The 24,358-nt window shown below is 44.2% G+C and overlaps 1 protein-coding gene across 1 annotated transcript in view; it reads left to right on the forward strand.

Moving 5' to 3' along the window:
- The first annotated feature begins 5,362 nt into the window (after positions 1-5,362).
- Positions 5,363-24,358, forward strand: part of LOC135921083 (uncharacterized) — a 36,906-nt gene continuing 17,910 nt past the window's right edge. Inside the window, exons 1-6 of the mRNA XM_065455406.1 lie at positions 5,363-5,562; positions 9,935-9,958; positions 12,962-13,109; positions 17,059-17,139; positions 17,199-17,540; positions 18,543-18,881. Of these exons, the coding sequence (XP_065311478.1) occupies positions 5,507-5,562; positions 9,935-9,958; positions 12,962-13,109; positions 17,059-17,139; positions 17,199-17,540; positions 18,543-18,881 (990 nt within the window). The 5' untranslated portion in view covers positions 5,363-5,506. The remainder of the gene's footprint in view (positions 5,563-9,934; positions 9,959-12,961; positions 13,110-17,058; positions 17,140-17,198; positions 17,541-18,542; positions 18,882-24,358) is intronic.

Here is a 24,358-nt window from a genome sequence, read left to right on the forward strand (position 1 = left end):
CTTCTTTAGCGTCTACCCTCAGAACTCCGAACCCGTACCTTGGCTAGCATGTGAAATGCATGTGAAACATAATTATAAGCAATCAATTCTTCATAATCAACCTTATTATTAGTAAGAAACATCCTTTATAAACCGTAAGTGATTAGTTAGAGCTTCAGCTGTCGTCTTCTTGGGGCCCTATAACGTAAAACTGTTCCAATATGTTTTTATTTCAAACTCCTCACGTCACATTTGCGTAACCGCCGATGTAAGGATCGGGCGGTCACCCATAGGTTTGTCTGAACAGACTAATCAAACGCTCTCCTCGTTCATAGGAGGTCACTTTTGTTTGCTTGAAAACGAATAACGTTGCCTACACTGAGCGGCTTGTTTTATCTAATTGGCTGACAAGAGGCGAGGAACCCGCTCAAGTGGAGAGGGATTCGATGGGGCCGGGCGACTGCACTGAAAGTCGATAACCGGATGAAGAGGGTGGTGCCGGCGTCTGCGATTGGTCCGCTTTGCCTTACTTAGCTTGCGGTGGCTCGTAGAAAATGGCGGCGGCATGCAACGGAAGCTTAAGAACGACGCTGAAACAGATCCTCAGCAAAGAAGATTTGACGGAACGAGGTTGTAAACCTGCCGAAAGTGCTCGAAAACGTGACATGGCCACGCAAGCAGTTTTATTATGCGCAAACAAACTCATGCTCTCCGGCAGGTACGAGTCACCAGTGCCTGAGCGATCGGTGGCAGCCATCTTTTGTTCCTTTTGGAACGGAGCAGCCTGCGGCTATTCAGAAGAAATTTCAGTTTTGTTCTGCATATTAATGCATCTTTATCGCGTACACGTCACTTTGACGCGTAAGTTTTTGTGGTCTTCTAACATCGCGTGGCAGACAGGTGAAATAGGTGCAACCCGAAAACTTTTGAACAATAGCCGAGGGCTAATGGCGAAAAGGGGTCGAATCATAAATAACCATTTTACTTTTGTTCTATCAATCTTTTGTTCTACCATTTTTCTTTTGTTCTATGCATAAGAAATGTGGACATGTCATATCATGTGGGGAGCTATCACGGTTTTTGTGACGTCGAGTGAGAGACAGGTTAAGTGGGGATGGTCCAAAGAAGTTTTGATCAATCGTGGAGGGCTGATTGCAGAATTTGAATAGAAAATTTTGAAATAGGTTTACGTTATAGGTTCCTTGGTCTTATATTTCGACTTTGGCGCTCCTTTATATTTAATGAAATACCACTTCCCCCAGCCGTATATCATTCTTAAATGGGCTCAGGACCCCTTTTTTATCGAAGTGCGGGAAGGCATTTGAAGTGAAAATAGGCTATTTCAGGAATAGTTCGTCGCAAAAAGTACATGTATGCGTGTAGCAGAAGCGCAGTTAATTGCAATCAAGCACGACATCTGCTGTGCTTCCGTTTCTTCAATGCCTTGCGGTGCGAAGGCTGCGGCGCAGTGGGGGGTACCCACAACGCTCCGCCTTCTAAATTTCACCGTGGCGCGCAGTTAAAATTTCGTTTAGGATGTTAACGTTGACGTCACGACTTGCGCTTTTAGTGCCTACGACGCGCTAAACATTAGACAAGCGTGGTTGTCGCCAGCGATCCGCAGTGCGCTTTGCCAGTGGGCTCGTAGCGGCCCCTCGCGGCGGCCGCGGTATCTATGCCATGTACCCAACCGGAGCTTGACGTCATCTATCGACGAATAGCAGTCGTCTAAGGGAATGACGAAATGGTGCGTCCGTTGACGAAATAGTGAGTCTGCAAGAAAATGAGGATAGGCCTTCAGTTGACAAGAGAGCGTTTGAGAGAAAAGTGATTTCGCGATCCGCTTGCGAGCTCCACGCCCGGCGTACGACAGCGAAACTTGGTTGAGATGTTCACAGCAGCGTTTGCTACCCGCGGACTATGTTATTTCACCAAGGCCGAGTGCAAGTCAGGCCTTTTTATGCATGCTCTTAAAGGATGGCAACAAAAAGTGTCAGTATTAAACTATATATTCTGTCATGAGCGGACGACAAATACGCAAAAACTAACAGTATTAGTCCTAAATATATGGGACCTTTCTTATTTCAGATATAATTCATCCTACAATAATTTTTATACTGGTTGCTCCTTTTGCCCATACCCAGTAGAAAGTAATGTTTTTACATTGTTAACAAGTGCAAGAGATATTGATGAGGTATAATGAGAGAAATACTGAAAAAGACGGGAATAATGATTTAAGATTGATTATTTAGTCTTGCGAGTAAATCGTCAATCATATTGTGCACACCCAGCTGGAGAAGTTTGCTCGTAGCAGTAGTCTTAGGAAAGCGCATGGCGGTCTTATATGCTGTGCTGATGAGGCCATCTAGCTGGTCCCTCTGAGTGGTGAGAGGTGCAGAAAGGGGAGGGAGTAAGTTGTCATGCAGAGTCAGAACAGTTGTACTAGGTGGCGAGTGTCTGCATCGCGAGTTCTCTTGGGACGATTAGAAATCCTCTATATGAGGGTGGAGGCATTCTGCACCGACCTCCGTAGGGAACCTGTAGCTGTAGAATTGGAAGCGTTATTGGAAATGTGAAGCCCTCGAATTCTTATGTTGTTTACCACAGGTATGACTTCCTTAGGCTTGTAGTGCAGCTCAGAAAGGGCAAAAAGGATGGTAGAAGGGGTGATGAAAGGAAATGGAGATCAGAGTGAGCGCTAACTTCCAACTGATGCTTTATTTTGTGACACAGAAGGCTACTTATACACACGGCGAACCATGTGACATCAAGAGATTGCAGAAAACCAAGAAACAAAACCGATGGTAACCAGTGAAAAACATATTCAGACAGTATGTGGCTGCAGTCGGAGATACACCATTTCATTGCTTGATAGTGATAATGAAGGTGAGCTTACACATGCATGGCCCAGACTTATGATAGCTTTTGCTTTGATGATTTCTCTTGTGAGCTGATTACGACTACGACCTAGAATGACGTATTCTTCTAAGACAAGTTCGCAACTACACGTTTGGCAGCGGTGTTCAAAAAACCCCCAGCTGTAATACAATTCTTAGCTTTGTAACCACGTTTGTGCGGCCTCTCGTTCAGACATCGGCCAGTTTGACCAATGTAATGAGACTGAGGTTGCTATGGTAGTGCCAATAGTCAAAGAATGCCTTGCGCCCCTTGACGTTACTTACGAGCTCCCACAGCATCACACAATCCGGTTTTTGTATCCGCGCTTAGCTTGTTCGGATATTCATACGTGTTGGTACTATGAACCTCGTGCTAACAAACCACTTCTTCCGTCTCATTCTGCTCATTCTAAGTTGGTCAAGAGAGGCCTTACTAACCTTTGCCTAAATAATGCTTTGAAAAAGTCGTTCCACCATAGTGTTTCGTCTAGCTTTACCTGTCAGTGCGAACGGCTTTCACAGGCTGGTTGTCGCGTGTCCCTACAAGTGTCAGCAGCAGAACGGCTTCTAAGAGAGTTTAGAAAAAACAACCAGCACCAAGATAATCCAGCAACTACTCGGGGTAGGAAAAGTATCATTCGTTATATTCACACCGTCTCACATAATCTTAAGAAAATCGCCAAGCGAGCGAGTATTCGTGTATTGTTTTCTACCCTTAACAAGCTTATGACGACTAGCAAGCTCATTAATCCGAATAATGAGGCTCCTATTAGTTGTTCTAAGAATAAAAAAAAAGAAGTTCGTTAATTGCACAGATTGTGTTGTTTATTGTTTTCCATTCAAGTGTGGAAAACGTTACGTTGCTCAAACTGGCGGATGACTTAATAACAGGCTGAGCGAACATGGTTACAATGCTAAGAATTGTATTACGGCTGGGGGGTTTCTCACACAGCATTACAAAACGTGTGGTTGCGAACCTGTCTTAGATGACTGCGTCCTTCTAGGTCGTAGCCGTAATCAGCTCACAAGAGAAATCATCGAAGCAAAAGCTATCATTGGTCTGGGCCATGCATGTGCAAGCTCACCTTCATTGTCACTATGAAGCAATGAATTGGCGTATCTTCGACTGCAGCCACAGGCTACTGAATATGTTTTTCATTGGTTACTCTCCGTTTTTTTTCTTGGTTTTGTGCAATCTCTTGATGTCATATGGTTCGCCGACTGTATAAGTAGCCTTCTGTGTCACGAAGTAAACCATCAATTGGAAGTTAGCGCACACTCTGTTCTCCGTTTCCTTTCATCAACCCTTCCACCGCCCTTTTTGCTCTTCCTGAGCTGCGCTACAAGCCTAAAAAAGTCATGACATACTAACTCGGCCAAACTGCCACACTTTTGACTCAGGCGTGAGTTTATCGTCAAGATATATTGATATTGCTGGAGGAAAAGAGTTTTTCAGGCGAAGGAAAATAACGTCTTATTTAGGAGCTTAGCAAATGAGGCCGATGCTCCGCGCATTTTTTCGGTCTGTTTTGCGGCTCTTTGAAGAGAGTATTCGATTGTGCCCCTGTTGCCCTTGGTGGTCAAGAGAGTAATGCAATCGGCGTGCAGAGGCTGTTTTTTTTTGTTTGTTTGCAGAGAATCATTTTTGCGCAATGGGGACTAGAGTTATATTTAATAGGAAAAGGGACAAAATGGCCCGTTCCAATGTGCCCTTGCTGCACAGCGGGAAAATCGGGCGTACAGATAATTTTACCTAAAAAATTATTTAAACCAATTACTGCTTGTACACTGTCCTGCCTTTCATCATTTCTGTTTTTGCTGGAATAAACAGAGGTGTCCTCGGCAATCCGAAGCTGCATACACCAAATTACGTTGTCGCATCCAATTGAATTTTGTTTACATACAGATGGCCGTATGATGTCACCTCAGTGGCCTAATTGTAACTAAATTACATCAATGGGTCACTGCTACGTATCCTGCCGAACGTATATTCACACCCGAGAAAGATATTACTCGAAGCTCCACTCTGCAAGACTGGGTTAGGATTAAGTATATTAGTTATAATGTCATTTAAGGCCTCACACTAGACTGCAGTGATGTTTGCTGCATAATATTTGATTTTTTAACTGAAACAAAATATTTACCCCGCTAATATTTTTTAGCTTTATTCTGCCTCTCCGTTGACTGTTCAGCTTACTGAAAATTTTTCTCCATGTTACTTAATAAAATATTGTCTTTATTTTCTCCTTGGTAATAACTTCTTATAAAATTGTGCTTCAGTTAGTCTGACTGTCCTCTCACATATTGTTCTAGCTATTCTAGCATTTCTTTCCTTTTAGATTGCATTTTTCCTCTGCAAATAAGCAATCTCGGGAGTTACCTTACGCCTCCCGATTCTTGGTCTATCGCCCTCAGTGGGTACGCGCCATAAAAGAGGAACACCATCACTATCATCATCTTTGCCAATATTTCAAAGTAGGCCTGGGCCCTCGGTTTACGTGGACTTTTCTGTTAGAACGCAGCCGCACTTCCTGCGTACAACGCCAACGCCGAAGGCCTTTGCCCCAGATTCTGCTCACGTGCTACACTTGCGGCTTCCTCTCGTCGGCTGTCGTCAGCAGCTGCCAAGCATGCTTCCGTTCAGGTGGCACTCAAGGTCGCGCTCAGCATCGCTTTCATCATTGAGGTAAGCACCAGAGGTCGTCGCGTTTAATGTTGGCACGATTCCTTCATCACAACTTAATTTCGGATGCACAGTGCCGGAAGACTGGAATCAAAACTGCACTCATCGGAGACACGATAGCGAAGCCGCGGATTTTGTGAATTTGTATGGGAGTGTTTACAACTTCATAGTGGCGACCACTTTAAGAAATGTATCCCTAGAGTTATTCTTGCAGAGCGCAGATTTCGTTCGCACAATATACACGTTCTATAGCCTGCGCAAAGAGGATGTTGCCCGTGGTGTATTAAATTTGTGGGTCTTTGTCGACAGATATTGAACCTATATTCAATAGTTACACGACCATGAACATATATCAACTGTAGTAAAAATGAATGTGTGAGTCGACAGAAGGCTTGGAAAAGAGGTCACATACCTGGGAATATGTCGCTTCTTATTTAGCGTGTGATAGGCTCCCAGCAGGTTAAGAAGCGGACTTTTTTTTGCCAGATGCTTATTTTATGAATGCTTCCAATATAACTTGCAACTTGCAATATAAGTTAGCAGGTACACTCTACTTGGATTATCCGTTTGGAGGCATACATCGCTTACAGTGTTATTTTGAAGCAGACATTTCATCAACTGATGGTGACCTAAACGAACATTTCCTCAATACGCACGTTGCTTATTAGAAACAACAGCGTCGGTAGCCATTAAAATTTATAATGAAGGAGAGCGAATTGCGACTGACTAACAACGTAAACGTTTATTCGTATTAGAAGCATGGTGAATATATTCCTTTCTAAAACTGGTACAGCGCGTCATAGAAAGGAAGAAACAAGTCGAGCCGGCCATATGATAGAACAGATCGTTTATTCGTTCTCAAATGGCTCTGTCCTTTCAGATGGCGAGCTCGGCTTGCTTCTTCCTTTCTATGTAGCGCTGTGCCAGTTTTAGAGTGCAAAACCAACCCGCCCTATCCTAAGCCCGAGTGAATATATCTCCATATTCATGGTACGAGCAAGTATTTTCGAGCGAAGCTTTTAGGCTCCCGTTCCTCCAGCAAGCATCGGCATCAGCGTCCCTCGGCCTGCTTCAGCGTAACCAAGCGAACGAGCACAGCAAATGATGATTGAGCAAGGAGATGAAAGAGAGCGCGAGGAGAAAAGCGGACGAGGAGGGTGCAGAGGAACCATGAGGCGGAAAGCAGAGGAAGGAGGTATGACGAAAGCGTGAGAAGAAATGCAGCATAAGACGGGCTGTGCGGCGACGATGTGTACGGGATGACGCCAGTGTAGCGCTCGCCGTGTTTACCCATGACGCTACCGATACCATACATGGAAACAAAGCGTTACACGAGCGGAGGCACGTCTGGGGTGGCTGCTGTGAATCGCGCCCACGCATCACCCACGCACTGCCCGTCGGGATCTCCTGATTAGAGAGGCAGTCGCGCCACAATTTCGTCTGTTTGCAACGTGCAGCCCGATACACATTGTCCGCACCAGCTAACATTTCGCGAAATGAATCAAAACATGTATACAATTGCGTTAAAATTTCGCAGTAGGGAGCATCATAATCGTCGGTGAAGTTTTTTGTATCTATAATAAAAATGAAGTAGAACAAATGTAGAATAATTCGTTTTACGCGAAAAACTGTCGTGAATACCTGCAACGCATCCTTCACTTCAGGTGGTACTCAAGGATTACCCGTTGTATAAAGTCCGGGCCAGGCCCAGGCCCGGGATTTTATGAATGGGCCCAGCCCAGGTTGACTGGGGTGCTTGGTCGATATGCTTTAAAATCGTCGTTGCCTCGGCGTTGAAATTCAAGCTATTACCACAAGACTTCATGGAATGACAATGAAACACAATAAGCAACTTTTTTCTAGAAAGCACGTGTACAGCTACGCAGATAGGGCCGAGAGAAGAAACAAAACCTGTCTTAAAGAATTCCTGGCAAGTTATTTTTATGTGCAGAGCTGGAGAGGACCCTCGTTTACACTTATGTTGTAAGCCCTAAGAACAGAACGATGCACACAATTGACATATGTGACATTTCCGCGAGAAGGCGAAGCATTGGTAGTGATATCGAGGTTTAGCCTTGAGGCTGTATGTTCTCACATGCTTTTCTTAGCAAGTAGATGTCACATAGCGCTACAAAGCACGCGAAACTACTGATGCAGCGCAGCATAAAAACTTTTGAAAACACTTAAGCTTCGACATTAAGAGTGGAACGCGATATCATTCAAAGACCCCTGACTACTTTGCAAGGTTCTCGGCAACTGAAGCTTATGACACGGTATCATTTACCGGAAAACGCTGGCGGCGAACGCTATGCACGAAGGCAAGCTTTCTGGTAGAAACGCGGCCTCTTGTGTGGGTCGGCCTCCCGTTATTGTTTGGCATGGTTATTATTTCAGTGTGTGAAGAGCTAATATAAAAGATATGCGCTGTAGGTGTTTTTTTCATTACATTTGTTTGTGGGCTGCCGTTCTCTAAATTCTGAGGAATAACTTCTAAAGAACTTAAGACAAGATTTGGGCAACATTGGTAGTAGGACAGTGTTCGCATATGCTTGGTTCGGGATTTGGTTCGACATGATTTTTGTCAAATCGACTTCCGCCCTACGACGCCGGACGACGACGTCGGTGTTTCTGCGACGCGAGGCACGCTGTGGAGTTAATAGCGCCCTGACAGGCACCCGCCGTGTCAAGGCGCTGTATACGTGAGGATTGTTGGCAACGGCGTTACTGGCGTCGCACCTCAATGGTGCACTAGATGAGACAGTTGGAAGGCTGTTAAACCTTTTGGCGTTCGGCCGCGCCAAAAATTTAGTTCGGCCTTTGAAGTTCATTCCTCTCAGACCAGTGTATGCACCATAGCGGGTAAAGTACGTAACTTCTCAGTAGTAAGGCTGTCTGAGCGCATCACGCTAATTGTAGCTGTATAATACACAACGATACCCTGGCTACAGTAGAGCCTATTAAGCAGGGAGTGAGGTTTCATTTTTCAACATGGTGTGGAAAGCGATAAAGCATTAGCTAGCCCATTGTCATACCATTCGTAAGGGTGACTTGGCATCGACGCTGTAGTAGCTAAATTCAACTCCCCATGCGCAGTCTATGCATGCGCTTTGTTACCTTGACACCATAGTGGCGGCGGTGCGAGCGCCCCTTTGGAGTCCTTAGTGTGGTCACAAAAAAAATTTTAATTTGTAAATTTGCGCCTGGTAATAGTACTTAGAGCAAGCAAAAAATAAAATATGGAGCCGATACTACAAGTTGGAATCTATATACAGCGAAGCTTTGTGCGCGTGCGCAAAGAGTTGAAACACGAATTTGTGTTTGTTATAGGTCCGCACAAAGTGACACGGAAAGCTGTATTCAGCCATTGTAGAGAAGCTACTGCAATGCAGCCGCCGCTGCCGCGTGTGCTCGAAGGCGACTTTCCGGGTTCATTTTTTTCCAACGCACGGCCGCCGCCGCGGATTCGCGGAGACGAGTGCCATCTATTGGTGGTGCAAGGAACCAAGCGGCGATGCCGCGCGCGTCGTCCGCTGTGATTGGCTGGCCTATTCGGCTAGAGAACAGCAACGCAGCACACAGCACTACGAAAACCGGGCGACGTTCGCAAAGAAAACATTCGCTATTAAACGTCGGAAGTCTATCAGGTCCGAAAGCAGGTGATTGTTCAAACAAGCTTATACTAACTTCGGGTAGCAAAAAATTGTGTGGGAAGTGCACGAACTTATCCAAGGCCATGAAAAAACAGTTCTCATGCACCAAGTCAAGGATCATATATAACGCTGCAAATACTCTTAATGCGCCATCTATTTATGTGTGCTGCAGTGAACATAAAACAATAGTCAATGTGGTGCAATAAACAAAAAAGCGACAAAATGATGCAACTCGAGTAGAATAATCGTATCGAGACTAATGAAATAGTGAAATCGCAAAAAGCGGTAACAGCCGGGCCGCTTCAAAAACGTGTTGTAGGATAATTTCTTTATTCAGCGAGAAATAGGCTTACTTTTAGCAACAAGGCAGCAAAATAATCAGGAAATTTTGTAACATATAGAAATAAGAAAAAAGAGAATAACTCTAATTTTTTTATTTGCTAATGTAGTACGAAAAAATTTGCTAATGGTCGACCAGCCAGTTATTCCAACTTGTCGCTTGAGCGTTGCCCCCAGAATACCGCGGATCTATGCGGAGTACCCGCATGTGTTTGAAGATTCGAGCTAAGGGCTTGTCAGTGAACAGGCCCAGGCCTAGCCCGGGCCCGCAAGATCAAGCGCAGCGCATACCCGAATGCTTCAGGCCCGAGCCCGGTCCGGGCCTGGCGCGTTCAGTCCTGAATGAGCTACATTGCCTGTTCGCGCTTTCATTTGTGTCGTTTCAGGTCACCCTCTCCCACATCGCTAAGGTAAGGAAATATTATAATTATGAAGGCTGCCATCGCTGATGCAAACGAACTGGACAAGTTGAGTGATGGTAACATGATGCCGTGCCTACCGTGTTGTACTAGCATTCATTGTATCCCTACACCGACATATTAATTAAGATGATGCATTATCGTATTTGTGGGCGAATAATGAATGCACTCTCTTAATACATCCACAGTTGCAGTGCTTTTCGGCTCTGTGTCGTTCCATACTTACTGCTTTTGAAAAACAATTATATTCAATATTATTTCGCTTATTGCACAATAAGAACCTGGTGGGCAAAGTTCCATATTAGTGGTCGTTCCATATTTACTGCTTTTGAAAAACAATTATATTCAATATTATTTCGCTTATTGCACAATAAGAACCTGGTGGGCAAAGTAAATGAGCGACAACAATGCATAAGACAAAAGCGAAAATATGTTCGTAAGTGGGAACGCAATTGTAACGAAGTTATGTGCTGCAGCGATTGACCTAGTGATTTCAGTCAGCAATGTTGCTTAAATAAACTCTTTAAAAAACGCTCGCTCCCGGCAAAAGGCACAGACCCACTTCGGCGTCGTTCTCGCGGCGGCTCCTACCTTCAGCATCACCCGATGATATCGTAATAATATGTTCGTTCAGCAAAAATTTGGGATTAAGCCATATTGATGAGTGGGATGAGTTGGTCTCGTCATTACTGGATCACTATGCATTGCGGGGTAGAGTACTAGTTTATTGCTGAGTTGCTGAGAAAGGAACTCCAGCCGTATTTTTTTTCCCCACAATTCATAGCACGGAATATCATTAGATCACACTTGTTCAGTTGGAGAGTGTGAGGTCAAAAATTTACTGTGCACAACTGAACCGTCTCTCTTTGGATTTATTCAAGACTGGTTGTTACACTGAGAGTAGGCGTCCTAGAAATTATGGGCATACTTGTGCTTCCGTCTGATTAGTCAACGCTAAGCAAACCGTTTAACATGCGCTGGATTTTGTTTTAGGTTTGTATGTAACAAACACTGTTCGCTTAGATCATTGTTAGCATGAAGATTCCACACTAGGTTGTTATAGTGACACTTAGCTATTTGCATTTAGTAACTTCTTCAAGTAGGGAAGAGCTTAGCATGTACGTTTAAGATAGCGCTTGTTTTTTCTTGCTAGCTATGGAACGAATGCTTGTTTCTTCTACATTCATAGCCATGCGCTATTGTGGGCGCCAATATGTAATGCTATTCAGGTTCTCGTTGCGGTCATTAAGGTTATTTTTACAGGTGATGTGGTAGAAAGCACAATTATCCCTAGATGGTAGTATTTTGCACTTGGTTTCAAAACATGAGCAACACCATTACAATACAACACCAATATTGAATGGCCAAAGCACTACCCTAGGCTATTACTAGTGTAACTCAAACGTCTTTCTTTCGCCCATATTCGCAAACATTTAGCGATCTGGTACATATTCTGTGTTCTAAGAAAATAATATTTACAAAATACGGTAGAACTAAGATGAAATTTTAGCTTGTAGTGAAGCAGCGTCACTAAAGTGAAGGTAAAATTAAATAAATCTGGATTTTACAACATCCTGAAGTGGCAAAATAGTGAATTACCGGGACTGGTTCAGTAAGTCAGGAAGAGCACATTCTTCTAAAGGCTAGTGGATGAATGCGCTAAAATTGTGTTCTCTCCAAAAACCCCTGTGATACTTTTTGCAACAACGTGCTCCATTAGCTGAAATCAGGTTGACATTATTGAGATTGGACGGTAATGTAACTTATATTAAAGTAGACATTGGTGCTTCCTATTTTCTGTACTGGATATTATTACAACGCTGAGGAACAGGATGGGCGGTCATACAACACATGTTATTGTCATATATAAAAACAAATTTTCACCGAAAAGGGAAAAGTCGGCAGCAAAATAATTTACTCGTAAGAAAGCTGGGGAAATGGCATCTAAGTGAATACTGGCACGAAACACGCCGAAGTTTCGCGTGCCAGCGAAAATGAAATAAAAGTGCCAAGAGTTCCAGAAAATAAGAAAAAGATGCTGAAAAATAGTATGCCGGCGATTATTTCACTAAAACATACAGTATGGTTGATTCAAGCAGGAGTAATCTCATTATCGGCACTTGTTAGGTAGTAATCACAATCACTCTGCAAGAATCTAATTTTGCATGTACCTTATTAGGCTTCTCGTTCAACATGACACGTGTCGGCTTCGCATGTTCTGAGGGTGAAAGAATGTAATAATTCTAGAGTTTTTCGGGACAAAACCACGATTTAATTATAGGGCACGCCATTGTTAGGGACTTCGGAATAATTTTGACCACCAGGGAATGTTTAACGTGCCCCCAATGCACGGAACACTGGACGTTCTTGCATATAGCGCCCACGGAAATGCGCCCGCTGACACCGGGATTCGATCCCGCAACTTCGTGCTTAGCAGCGCATCACCATAGCCGCTAAGCAATCGCGACGGCTGTACTTTAATGGGTCGCGACGTCGATAAGTTTGATAGTGTTCGCCTTCTTTACAACCGCGTTGCAAGCGTTTAGTCTTGTAAAGCCTCAAAGACGAAGGAACAGCATTAATCCGAAATATGCAGTAAAATCAGAGCGCTCACGTATACTGTACGATGAAACGATTGTTCTGTGCCATCAGCAAGCGGATGACCTGAGTAACCACGATGTATACCGATACATCTGCGATTCACTTCGCGGGTGCGGTTTGAAACCTATGTATTTTTTAGGAAAATGTTTTTTAGCTACGATATGAAATTCTTCACTTTGAAAGACTTGCTGAAGCTATTACGTAGGTACACACATTTCCCCTCGGCGTTATAAAGAATCCCTGAAACGAAACAGGAAGTCCTGCTACTCGGTCTTCAATGTTTATACAATTCATTAACCGAATGTAATTTGTGTGTTATGAGGAACAATAAACAAAAGAGATGCAGCGGTCGCACGTTTATGTTGCATAACGTTGCATCCTTTTATTTCCCAGCGAATATCACAGCCCTGCTGTGCGACTCGTCAGACTCCGGAGCCGTGCCGCGACTAAGTTCCGGTGGAAGCAAATCTACGCATCTCTGGTTGTCATCTCCTGTTTCATCATGGCTATCCTCGTCATCAGTGCTTGGAACAGAAGGATGGTAGAGCACGTTCTCATATCGATATTATTTATTCCGGTGCTTCAACTTGAAAAGTCGTGGGTGTAATTCAATAAGAGGGAATTTAGGCTCGACCAAGTCGAGAATGACTAGATCGCTGTAGTGCATTGTGACACTTGAAGTTTCATCCCTGTTTCCAGCTAAGGTTTAAATTAGGCTCAGAATTGGACGTCTCGGGGGACATCTTGCGTATAAATCAGCTGCAATATGAATGCCCGTCACATGTCCGCGGACCTTCGTCCAATAAATATTCGCATTAGTTTTATTATTGTTGTATTACTCTTACTTTAGTAATTTACCTTCCCTTCCGTTACGCTATTCAGGGTATACCTCACTCCGAAAGGCAAATCATTAACATAACTTTATTAACAGGGAGGCACGTAAAAATAAACACACAAGTATTGAAAACTTGAGTTGGCGTCGGCGCTTTTTATAGTGGTGCCCCAATCGTAGCTCAGGCGCTGCCTGCCACGCCTTCATTTTACTGCCTTTATAGCTTTTACAAAGCTGTAGCGTGTTTAATAGACAGCGCCGCCGAAAGCAAGGAGGTGAACAGGGCAGTGAAATGACTTGTGACGCATCCTGCACCAGGAGCCAAAATGAGAGAAAACTGAGTAGCAGTAGGTCAACACTACTGTGTGTAGACATGCCTGTTTGGGGGGAAACATCGCCGCTTGTATCATGCGTTAGGGGAAACCAGATGAGAATGAGATGGACTTTTGATGGGCACATTTCTCTCATCACAAGTCGTTTAACATGGGTCATCCTTATTTTAAAAGAAAGAAAGATCTGCCCCATAGCTCCGTTTATCCGATAACCCGATATGAAACATATAGGATATTTTATAAAAACTGGTGTTTCCCTTATAATTTATGAAGTTATTAGACGTATCAGTAAAGGGAAATATATTTCTTTTCACTAGAGTTGCCGCATATGTCGTATAAATCTCAGTGCGTTCTCTGCAATCACACAGCAGGCTATTCCCGAAGTGAATTATCTTTGTCTGCAAAGAGTCTTACTTCGGTGGAAAGTGCCGCAAGTTTTTCTGTAAAAAAAGCCATACTCTAATGTGATGCCTGTCACTCTTTTTAAACATTGAGCTCTCTATCGAATGTGTCTTCTTCAAAAATACGCGATTCCCAACGCACACTGGTTCTTAGCAAAGTAAACCAGCAGATGTGCCGCGCATTCCACTGATCCCCTGAGAAAGAGTGTCCGAGTAAATCTATTGCTATTTTCAATCATTAAACGACCACAACATGCTGCGATGCGAGCATTACTTGTGTTATGATGGCTTAAATTCAGACAGAACTCCCTCTGGACGATAAATTTCAGTTTGAGGCCTTGGCTCAGAGGCTACTGAATTGTGCTTCGGAGCGCTATTTTTTGGGTATTACTATGCACTTTGCCATGTTTCTATGCTGGCACATTAAATCAACGCTACTATAACGAGCTTTGGCCGTGGCAGCGTTAAAATAACTGCTTATTTATATCATAATGGAGCCCCCAACTTGGCGAGCCTAACTGTCATACTTTTAACATTGGCAGGTCAAACGTAAATAGTAGATTCATAAATTGCCAAAGCACTGTATTACAATGGAGGCTACTGGGTAAATTATAAAATTTATGATTTAGACAGGGAAAGCAGGGAGACAAGAAAAAAGTTAGGGCGGACAGAAACTCTAGCTAGCTCACTTTCAACAGGAGGTTTCTTGCAATAATGTGCAAATGAAATGCTTATGCCACAAAAATAATAAACTAACGAAAATGGTCTGAAAAACTAAGTAGTCAGGCGGGTGAGATAGTGGTATGTGTAATCTAAAAAAACCCTTCGATTTAGTTAAAGCCATAGGTGGTTCCCTTAAATAAGAATGCGCAATAGTTTCAATATGAAAAGCTTCGGCAATTTTACGGGTGCGCCGATCTATGTGCCTCAGAAGTATTGGAGTGCAACTGAATCTGGTAAGCAGACAAGTGAACTAAAATTTCTGAATAAATGAAAGGTGGGTGTACATTTTAGGAAATTGAAGTTTTACTTCAAGCGAATAAGACATAGACCAGCTTAGTCTATGTGAGCCTTACCACAAGACAGCAGGACTTTGTAATCGTCCCTGCGACATTGTATAAAGCTGTTGGTGTGATCAACTGTACACACGTGATACGTAAAATTCACAACTGACACACATGGTATGTGAAATACATATCTGATATATGAATTGCTGGGACTTTGCAAGGCACGACACTAGAACAGGCTTAAATGTAAATGGCGATAGTGTGATAATAACGCTAGGTTTGCTAATTCGTTGGCATGTATAGCGATTTTCTTTTATTTGCGATAGGTGACAATTGACAGTGACAAGCACCCTGCCTTATTTTAGCAACTTAGAAGTTGAGAAAGTTGGTTAGAAGATTACTTTCTAGATCGCATTTAATTATAGAAGAGATACGAGTAGGCGACGTAAACTGGCTCTATTGCGCGTGTACTCTGTGATTTTAGCGAAACAACCACGCTCTGCGCTCAAAAAGACCCTATACGTTGTGGTTAGCTGTCCCTGAAGAAATAGGCTTGGCACCATGCTCACAAAATCCTAGTTGTTTAGTTTTTTTTTCTTTAAGGAACCAATTAGAATGGACCTTTACGCTAGAGATGATTACTGTAGTTTCTCTAAATATATTCGTTTAGGGAACTTAGTAGGCTTAGGTTTAAACTATATTATCATTCAAAATAAATGATTCAGACATAAGGAACGCAGCGGGCGAATAAAACTATATATTAGTAAACTGCGTGGGTCGTAGGGACTGGGTAGACGCCCACGCGATGAGTACGCAAACCTAGTTCCGCACTTCGCACGGATTTTGGATAAAGGAATTCTGCACAAAGCTCTCCGGTGAAACAAGAGCAGGCGACGCCTTATTCGGCTTGTAGAAAGATACCGTGATTGTCATGTGCCATGATAACAAAAGTAGCAGGCGCTTGCCCCAGAATTTCATGCTCCTCTCACAGGGGCCAGAAGAAAATTTACAGGCATAGCCTACACTAAGCCGGTTTCCTTGTTTTGAAGACCAGACTACACGTGTTCGTAGGAATGGTGGCGGAATTCTAAAATTACTGTCTAAAAGGAAACCCAAACTTTTAGCTATCATCCTTCGTTGCTTTGTAAACATAGTAAAGTTAAAGCTTCTTGTACCGTGCTGGTAAACTTACTTTTTATTCATAACTGAGGCGGACACTGAATGCTGGCACAACGTTTGGGCAAGTGCATCCCGCTAGCTGATTTTATAGCCTCCCAAACAGCCTATATTATAAGTCACTGGACCGCAACAAAGACAATTTGTTGGCTTTGCCGCAAAATTTGGCCGAATGTTGACGACTTTTTCGTCTCAGTTTGGCAACGTGCTCGAAAAAAATGGCACTACTGAATAGTCTAGGCTGCCATAACAGTGGTCGTTTTCTTGATGGCTGGTGCACGAAAGCTAATACCTACGTTCAGAGGAGACGAAATACGTGCGTGGGTTTGGCCGTTCACCTTACTTGTTTATATATTTATTTGGTGAAGGCATAGCGAATACACGGAGTGTTCTTTTTTCGCGTTTCATACAAACGGGAAGTGCTCTCTCTTCCTAGCGAAACAGCTCGATAACCTCCCAAGTTAAGGTGACAGTTTCCACCTATTCGCTATATACTCTATGACTATTCGCTATATACTCTGAACATATTTGAAGAATTGCTCAAGTTGAATAGAGCATTTCAATGTCATTTTAAATTGACAATCGAAAGATGATGATTATAGCTTCAGTTAAGTTTATAAAGATGAGGCATCTCATGGGAAGCTTCTTTTTTTTTTGCCCACGAAGATGTTATAGATGTGCGAGATCAAACTAGTACTTCTCTTTCCTCAGAACGGATGGTCTCATAGGTTATGATCTGCAGGCGGCGCACCCTAAAGACTCCCAACCACAACGCCAGGAGGGTCCCTTTGGACGCTTTGAGACGGTGGCTCCAGCTGCAGAGGTAGTAAGCATAGCGCGTTGCACTGTGCCAAACATTTCTGCAGCAAAACGCTTTCGCAGACTTCTGATGCGGACTATTGGCTGCCGTTGGCTCGGGCAGTCGGGGAGAAGCCTGGCGGGGAAGCAGCGCCCGACGCGGAGCTCAAAGGCCAAACGACGATGTACGAAGCGCTCGTCCCCGTCGTCCAGCAGGACGAGGAGAACTCGCCAACAGGCAGCTACGATTCGCCACTGGTCATCGGGGCAAACGGCACCATGGAGTGCGACACCCCGCAGTGCGGCAAGATTAAGCAGTGGTTTGAGGAGGCGGTAGTGAGCCAGGCTGACCCGTGCAGAGAGCGCAACACCTTCGTTTGCAATGCCTCTCTGATGCTTCCAAGCTGGGATGCAACGGCTGGAAAGGTCAGTGTGGTTACCTGCATGTAGATGATGCTCCTCCAATACTTCGCAGACTTGCGTCCCTGGCACACCATGTTAATCATATTTCAGTGTTTTCTTTCTCTTTTTTTTAACGTCACGACTACTGAGCGTCAAGAAAATAGTGCTGCCACTGATGAATACAACCACCTACGCGGCAGCGCACTGTCTGCCGGACAGTGGGCTGGCCTGCCAGTACTGAGAAAACTGTTCCCTGTGCAGCTGTCGGCCGGTTCGCTTGAAATCTAAACACCATAATTGGGACCTGATGGCGATCGCACGCAAATGCACCCATCGGTCATAGCCGGCTAAGTGGTGGTAAAGCTATCGCCGTTTTCACAGGCATTCTCAGAATGCGCACGCGGATGCCAAACGTTGACACTCAAACCGGATAAGCAGTGTCGCGTCGCCCAGTTTCCGTGACTGTGGCGGTCGACGGGATATGTAGGAAGCGCATGGGCATTAGTGGTGTTGGTGTCCTCAAGCACCCCCTACCTTTTAGCTTCAAGCCCGTCTCCCGGAACGCTACCCTTCAGCTCGGATCGTACACCCTTTCGTTCAGATCCGGTGCCTCTTCTACGGGGCAGCCACTAATCCAATTTCTTTCCACGCGTGGGTGTTTCCCATGTACACTCTTCGCGGAACCCTCCTGCGTCCTTCCTTTCCAGTTATTGGCCGATACACCAGCGTGTGAAATCATGCTGCGCTTTGCTGTAGTCGCCTAAACTGGGCCACACAAAGACAGCAAGACCGACTCCCTAACCTCAAACTGAGTCCGTCTACGCACCAACTCACTCACTTTGCATTCAGTCCGGAGTACTTTCGCCAGCTAATGTATTTGATATACAACCCTAAGCAATCGCAACTCTAGTTACTCTAGCAGATCGCCTTGCAATCATTTGTCTGCTTGCGTGATGCGATCTCTGCTTTACTTAAACAATGTTTTCACTTCGTCGAGATGACGCATTCTTTTTTTTACATTTCCAGAAAACATTAGACGAACTAATGATGCCGGCTTCTAGTTTTGCTACCACATCTGGCCAAGGAGCGACAAATGAGTATCACAGTGCAAAGGAGAAGAACGGCTTAAGCTATATATCTGAGGCGTGTCTACGATATGCTTGGAACCCCGAGGAAGGGGTAGAAGACGTCCTCGCATTTCTTTCGCATTTTAAATTGGACCTGCGCAACATCGCAGAGGACACAACTGAGGATCCGCTGGGGCGAATGATTGAGCTCTCTTTCGAGTATGGTCTGGAGGTCCTTGTCTCCTTCTCGCTGGACTACAACGTCACCAGCGACATCTATAACGCCTTTGTTGTCCAGGTTGGTTGCGGATTCGAGCACGGTAGTAAACCACTGGGTTAACTTGATTTTAGACGTCGAACTTAAGCATGTTTCATTGCGTTGTTTACGTGCTTCCGTTTTTTGTATGTTCTACTTTAATGCAACGTTTGCGACATTTTTGAAACAGGTTGCAGAACGACTGTGAATATACGATGCATCAGCGTTTTGCTTTTGAATCCAGCGACACATACTCTAAAAAATATTGCTTGTGATTATTTCTATAAAAGCTTTATCTTCGTTTGATTCCACTAATAAATTTGCAAGGATAACATGTTAGTTTATAGATAGAATGCTGAGGAATTATAGAATAATTTGAAGAGATAATATTAATTTTCTTTCTGGAAATGGTATGCAATAAGACTGAAGGACAAGGCTGCAGCATTTGTATGCAATATGATTGGGGAATATTGGGAGGCTGTCTGTAATACTCGCACACTTGTCGACGTGTAAGGACTTAAAGAAGAATTGCTTTTATGACTCACAATATCACGGTGCGTAAACATCTATATTTTCATGATAGCGATGTATTACTGAAGTTGCTTATTCTCGGTGAAAAACCATAAACGGGATAAAGGAAGGTGAGAGAGACGAGACAAGCACCTGACCCGTCTTTCTCGCCTTTCTGAGGTCCCGATTACTGCGCTTCACCAAAGTCAAATATGCATCCCCAACTAGCCCAAAAATCTACTCTTCAAGAATACTTAGACTGTAAGCGGATGCTTCCCAATCTAGCACTTATACTTAGCTACTACTTACGGTGTGTAGCTTCACACGGCACATGCAACCATGGGGCTACTGACCACAGACACACCGGCATGCGGGCGCAAGGACAACACATACGCATTGATAATTAAGAAAAGTCGCAGTTTTGCCCGAACATCGAGGCGTCAATTACGATAGCAAAATGTTAGCTGCACGAAGTAATTGTTTTACGAAGCATAATAGTACGAAGAATAATAGATTTATTGGCCGCAAAGATTCGTAAAAGTTTGCCTACTAAATAGTTTAAGAATCACGGTGTCACGCACGCAATTGAAAACACAAACACATCTCACTCGATCCCCGCGGACACCCGCTGTCAAAACGCTGGCTTGAAGAAATGCGGCAGCAGCAGCGAGCGAATTGACCTTCGTGCGGCCCCTTGTGTTAACGCGTAATAAGCGGCGAAAATGTAGCTCGCATGAAGGGCCCCATTCATCTCTTAGGGGCCCCTAGACTTTGTGCTCATCGCCAACTGCTCTCAAGATTGAGCCCACGTGACCGCGCTCAGCCGCGCCATAACCAGCGTGCCGCTGGTATAAAAGAACCCCGCGCCTCCTTCCCGGTGTCTTGCCCGCGAACGAGTATGGCACGCTTTCTCCTCGCTTTCCTCCTTTGGGCGCTCGAGATCGTGCCACGAGCTTCAGCTCCCCCTCGCACCCATTGTATGGTGCGCGTGCCACGATTTTATCGCATTCGTACTTTATGCAGAACGAGACGGTGACGCCGACACCGAGGGCGAAAGTACGCCTGGAGTGTCCGTATGGTTGCTATCGCAATGAAACAAACGCTTCATTGCGCCTTCCCAACAAGACGCCCTCGTTTCCAGAGCCCTTGATAAGCAGGTATCAAGAATTGAAAAGATCTAGATTAGCAAGAAGCCGAGGTAATTAATCTGTGCTTAGGGCAGTAGCCTCCAGCTTCTGGCATCCGGTGTCCCTTGGTGTGGTCCTCTTAAGGGACGCCAGTTCCCACAGCTTCCACTACAGTCCGTATGCCGCAGTGGCGTAGCCAGAAATTTCGCTCGGGGGGGGGGGGGCTCACATTGCAGCTCGGCCTCCTCCTAAGAAGAAAAATTAGGTCGGATGCTCCTATCTAATACACGTAGAAGGAAAATTCGTCTTTCTCGGCAACCACTGCACCAAATTTGATTAGATTTGTTGCATTTAAAAGAAAAACTTAAATTCTAGTGCCTGTTTGTTTCGAATTTTCGATTTATATCGTCAATATTTTATTGAAAAGTGGCACAAATCGAAAAATTTCAGAAAACGAAACAATGAAGTTTATAAATCTGTAAATCAGCAATTAAAATTGATATCACAATTCCGTGACTTGCACATAGTAGTACGTCTACAGCGGACAAAATTGATATGTTACACATGAGTCTCGAAAAATTAAGTATTATGGAAATACGGCTCTTGCAGAACCCTTGTACATAACATAACCAATTCATGTAAGATACAAATAGAAATATCCTATTTGTCCGCTTTGAATGGTGTAATGGATGCCGTATACACAACCGCGATATCTGTTCTTGATGCAGAGCTCTTAATTTGTAAACTTCGTCCTATTTTTTCTTTCGAAGTTTCGAATTTTTCAAAATATTTTAAACAAAGTTCCGGCCCTAAATCGAAATTCCGCTTCCAACAGACACTAGAATTTAACTTACTCTCTCAAATGCAACAAATTTCATTAAAAGCGATTCAGGAGTTGTCTCAGAAAAGCGTTTCTGCGTTTTACATGCATCTGAACTGGCCGCGTCGGAGTTGCGCTCAAGCTAAGCTTCCTCTTAAATAATTTGCCTAGGGATCAAATACATGAATCATAACTTCATTGCCACTGCCAAAGATGCTGCAAACGAATTCTTGAACACTACGCACTGTCAATACAAGTAAAATATGTATTTTTTCATACAATATTATATTCGTATGTGCCAAAAATCGTGCCCACTGTAACTGATGTCAATGCTTCCATGTTTTTTGTCTATTTAATAATAAAGAAAATATCACATGAACGTTAGAACTACATCAGTTCGAAATCACCAAAGCAGTGCATGTCGCTGATATGAAAAATGTAAAGGCCATGAAATGAACAAGTTTAGGAGAAATATGTTAATAAAACTTTGTCATTCAAGGTCCTTGTTTACATCCTTGTACATATGCAACGGCCAGTAAAAAATCTCAATGACGCTGTCATTTGTTCCAATGTATTACGCAGAAGCATCTATCACCGGTCGTGTATCGTGAGTAATTGCACCGATATTATAGTAGCAGCAGAGAGCACGTATCAGAAGCAGGGGTTCTGCAGAGTATACGAGGGCGAGTCAAATGAAAGTGAGCCAATGCAAATATATGACAAATGAGGTACTTTATTTAAAGTAGCCTCCATGAGCATTTAGACATTTAGACATTTCTCTCATTGACTAACGAGTCGCGTAATTCTCGTCTCATAAAGTTCCTTGGGTTGCTGCTTCAAAACGTCTGCAACTGACTTTCACGTCATCGTCAGAGACGAATCTGGTTCCCATGAGCGTTTTTTTTTGGTTGCCCCAAAATGTGGAAGTCACAAGGCGATAGATATGAGTTGTATGGCGGATATTGCAGCATTTCCCACTTAAACTTCGGCAGTTTTATATTAACCACATGAGCGACTTGGATATGGGCATTGTCGTGGAACAAGATGAACCCATTCGTCAATTTTTCACGTAGTTTGTTCTTGACTGCGATACGCAGCCGATCCGGCGTTTCACAATATCGGAAACAAGTGATAGTCTCTCAAGATTCAGTAAATTCTATCAGTAATGGCCTCTGACGATCGAAAAATAAAAGTCAACAACACCTTTCCGGCGGGAACGATGGCCTTTGCTTTCTTTGGGGGGTGGTGAATTCAAGTGTTTCCATTGTAAGCTTTGCCGTCGTGTTTCAAGCTCGTAGTAGTGGCACCATGGTTCGTCCTCGATCGCACTTGCAGACAAGAAATCGTCACCCTTATTGTAATACCGGATCAGATGAGTAAAGGCAGCGCCGAACTTCTCCGTAATCTGGCGGAGATTCAAAATCTTGGGCATCCATTGCGCACACAAGAGCCGATAACCGAGATGTTCATGAATTATGGCGTGAACGGTGACGGTGAACCGAACCGTGACTGATGTTCACACGCTCTGCCAGTTAATCGATGCTTATCCTCCGTTCTTGTGTCATCAGCTCATCAACCTTTGAAATTTTGTTAGGGGTGATTGCGCGATGGCTTTGTCCCAGTCTGGGATCGTCTTTGCAACTTTCACGTCCATCTTTGAACAGTTTGTTTTAACGCTTCACAGTGGCCAATGAAATGCAATGTTCAATCTACACGGCAGCCATACGATGAGTAATTTCTTTTCGGGAAACACCTTCAGCTGTCAAAAAGCTCACGGCACCACGCTGCTCAACTTCTGGAGCGTCCATTACGTCACGCAACTAGGTTCAACCAAGTGTATGGGCGCATTAAAGAACATTTATACTCACACCTGCGTGCCACTTTTGTAAATGAGAGATGCCTGCGTGCTACGCGCAGGCCTTGCAGATAATGAACAGAACCATCATTGCGCGGAGTGGGTAGGCTAACATTCATTTGACTCGCCCTCGTACATTAGAAATGCGAAGATACAATGGAATATACAAATGCTAAGATACAGCTTGATAAAGGGCGAAAAATTGCCACTGGAAACAAAGTTAACTGCACGTATACACAAAACCTCGGAACAAGATATCTAAACATACGTATACGTATAAGTCTCCAATAAATCTACGTATCTAAGAAAAAGTCATGGTATACAATGGGTCAAACAAGGCAAATAAACATGTTGCGCAATCACAGATTCCCAGAATCCTAGATCTCACCCCAATTCCATCCACTTCCCCCGATGTATCACGAGCGACGGAAAGCGCGGCGCGCTTGCTCCCCGCTTTTCTTCTTTGCGCACACAAGACTGAGCCACCATCATCGGCTCACCCATCCCCTCCACCACACACAAACACACGCTTTCACTCGCACATACAGCATGCGGCGCACGGTCACGATGTTATCGCCCTTAGACTTTATGCGGAACATGAGGGCGACGGCGACGGCAGGAATGCGCCTCTCCAGTGCAATAATATAATGCGCATCCGGCAGCTGAAGCGTCCCATGGCCCATTACTTTCCGCAAAAGAAGTAACAAAATAGAACTTTCACCATGCGACAATTCGCTGCGCCGCAACATTTTTTTCTTTCCTTTTGTGGGGCGGGGGAACCGTAATGAAAAAAATACCCAAAGGAAAGTATGTTGGTCACAATCGAATGCCTACTTTGGGCAACTAATGTGGCTATTAAATGAATATCGAAGAAAGCACGAGACGCTTGGTCCACCAAGAACCATGTGAATACTGCTCGGTACCCTACACTGGCGAGACAAGTCTTTCAGGAGAGGTTCCGCTCAAGCGAACGCGGTGCAATCCGTCGAGTCCCCACATTGATGGCGGGGAGCGACCATTGTTTCTTTTTCTCGTCTGCCAGCTAGAAAGCGTCCAAAACTCTGCCAGGCGAAAATGCACTCGGCCAGAGAAAACCGAAGGCGCGTGTGCCGCGCGGTGGTCGGGGCAACACGAGAAAAAAGCATGCGCTCTGGCTAGCTCTGGCAGCCCCCGGGTAGGGGAGCGAGAACAAAAAAAATTGAAGTGG

Source organism: Dermacentor albipictus, chromosome 8 (genome assembly GCF_038994185.2).
Source record: "Dermacentor albipictus isolate Rhodes 1998 colony chromosome 8, USDA_Dalb.pri_finalv2, whole genome shotgun sequence".
NCBI lineage: Eukaryota > Metazoa > Arthropoda > Arachnida > Ixodida > Ixodidae > Dermacentor > Dermacentor albipictus.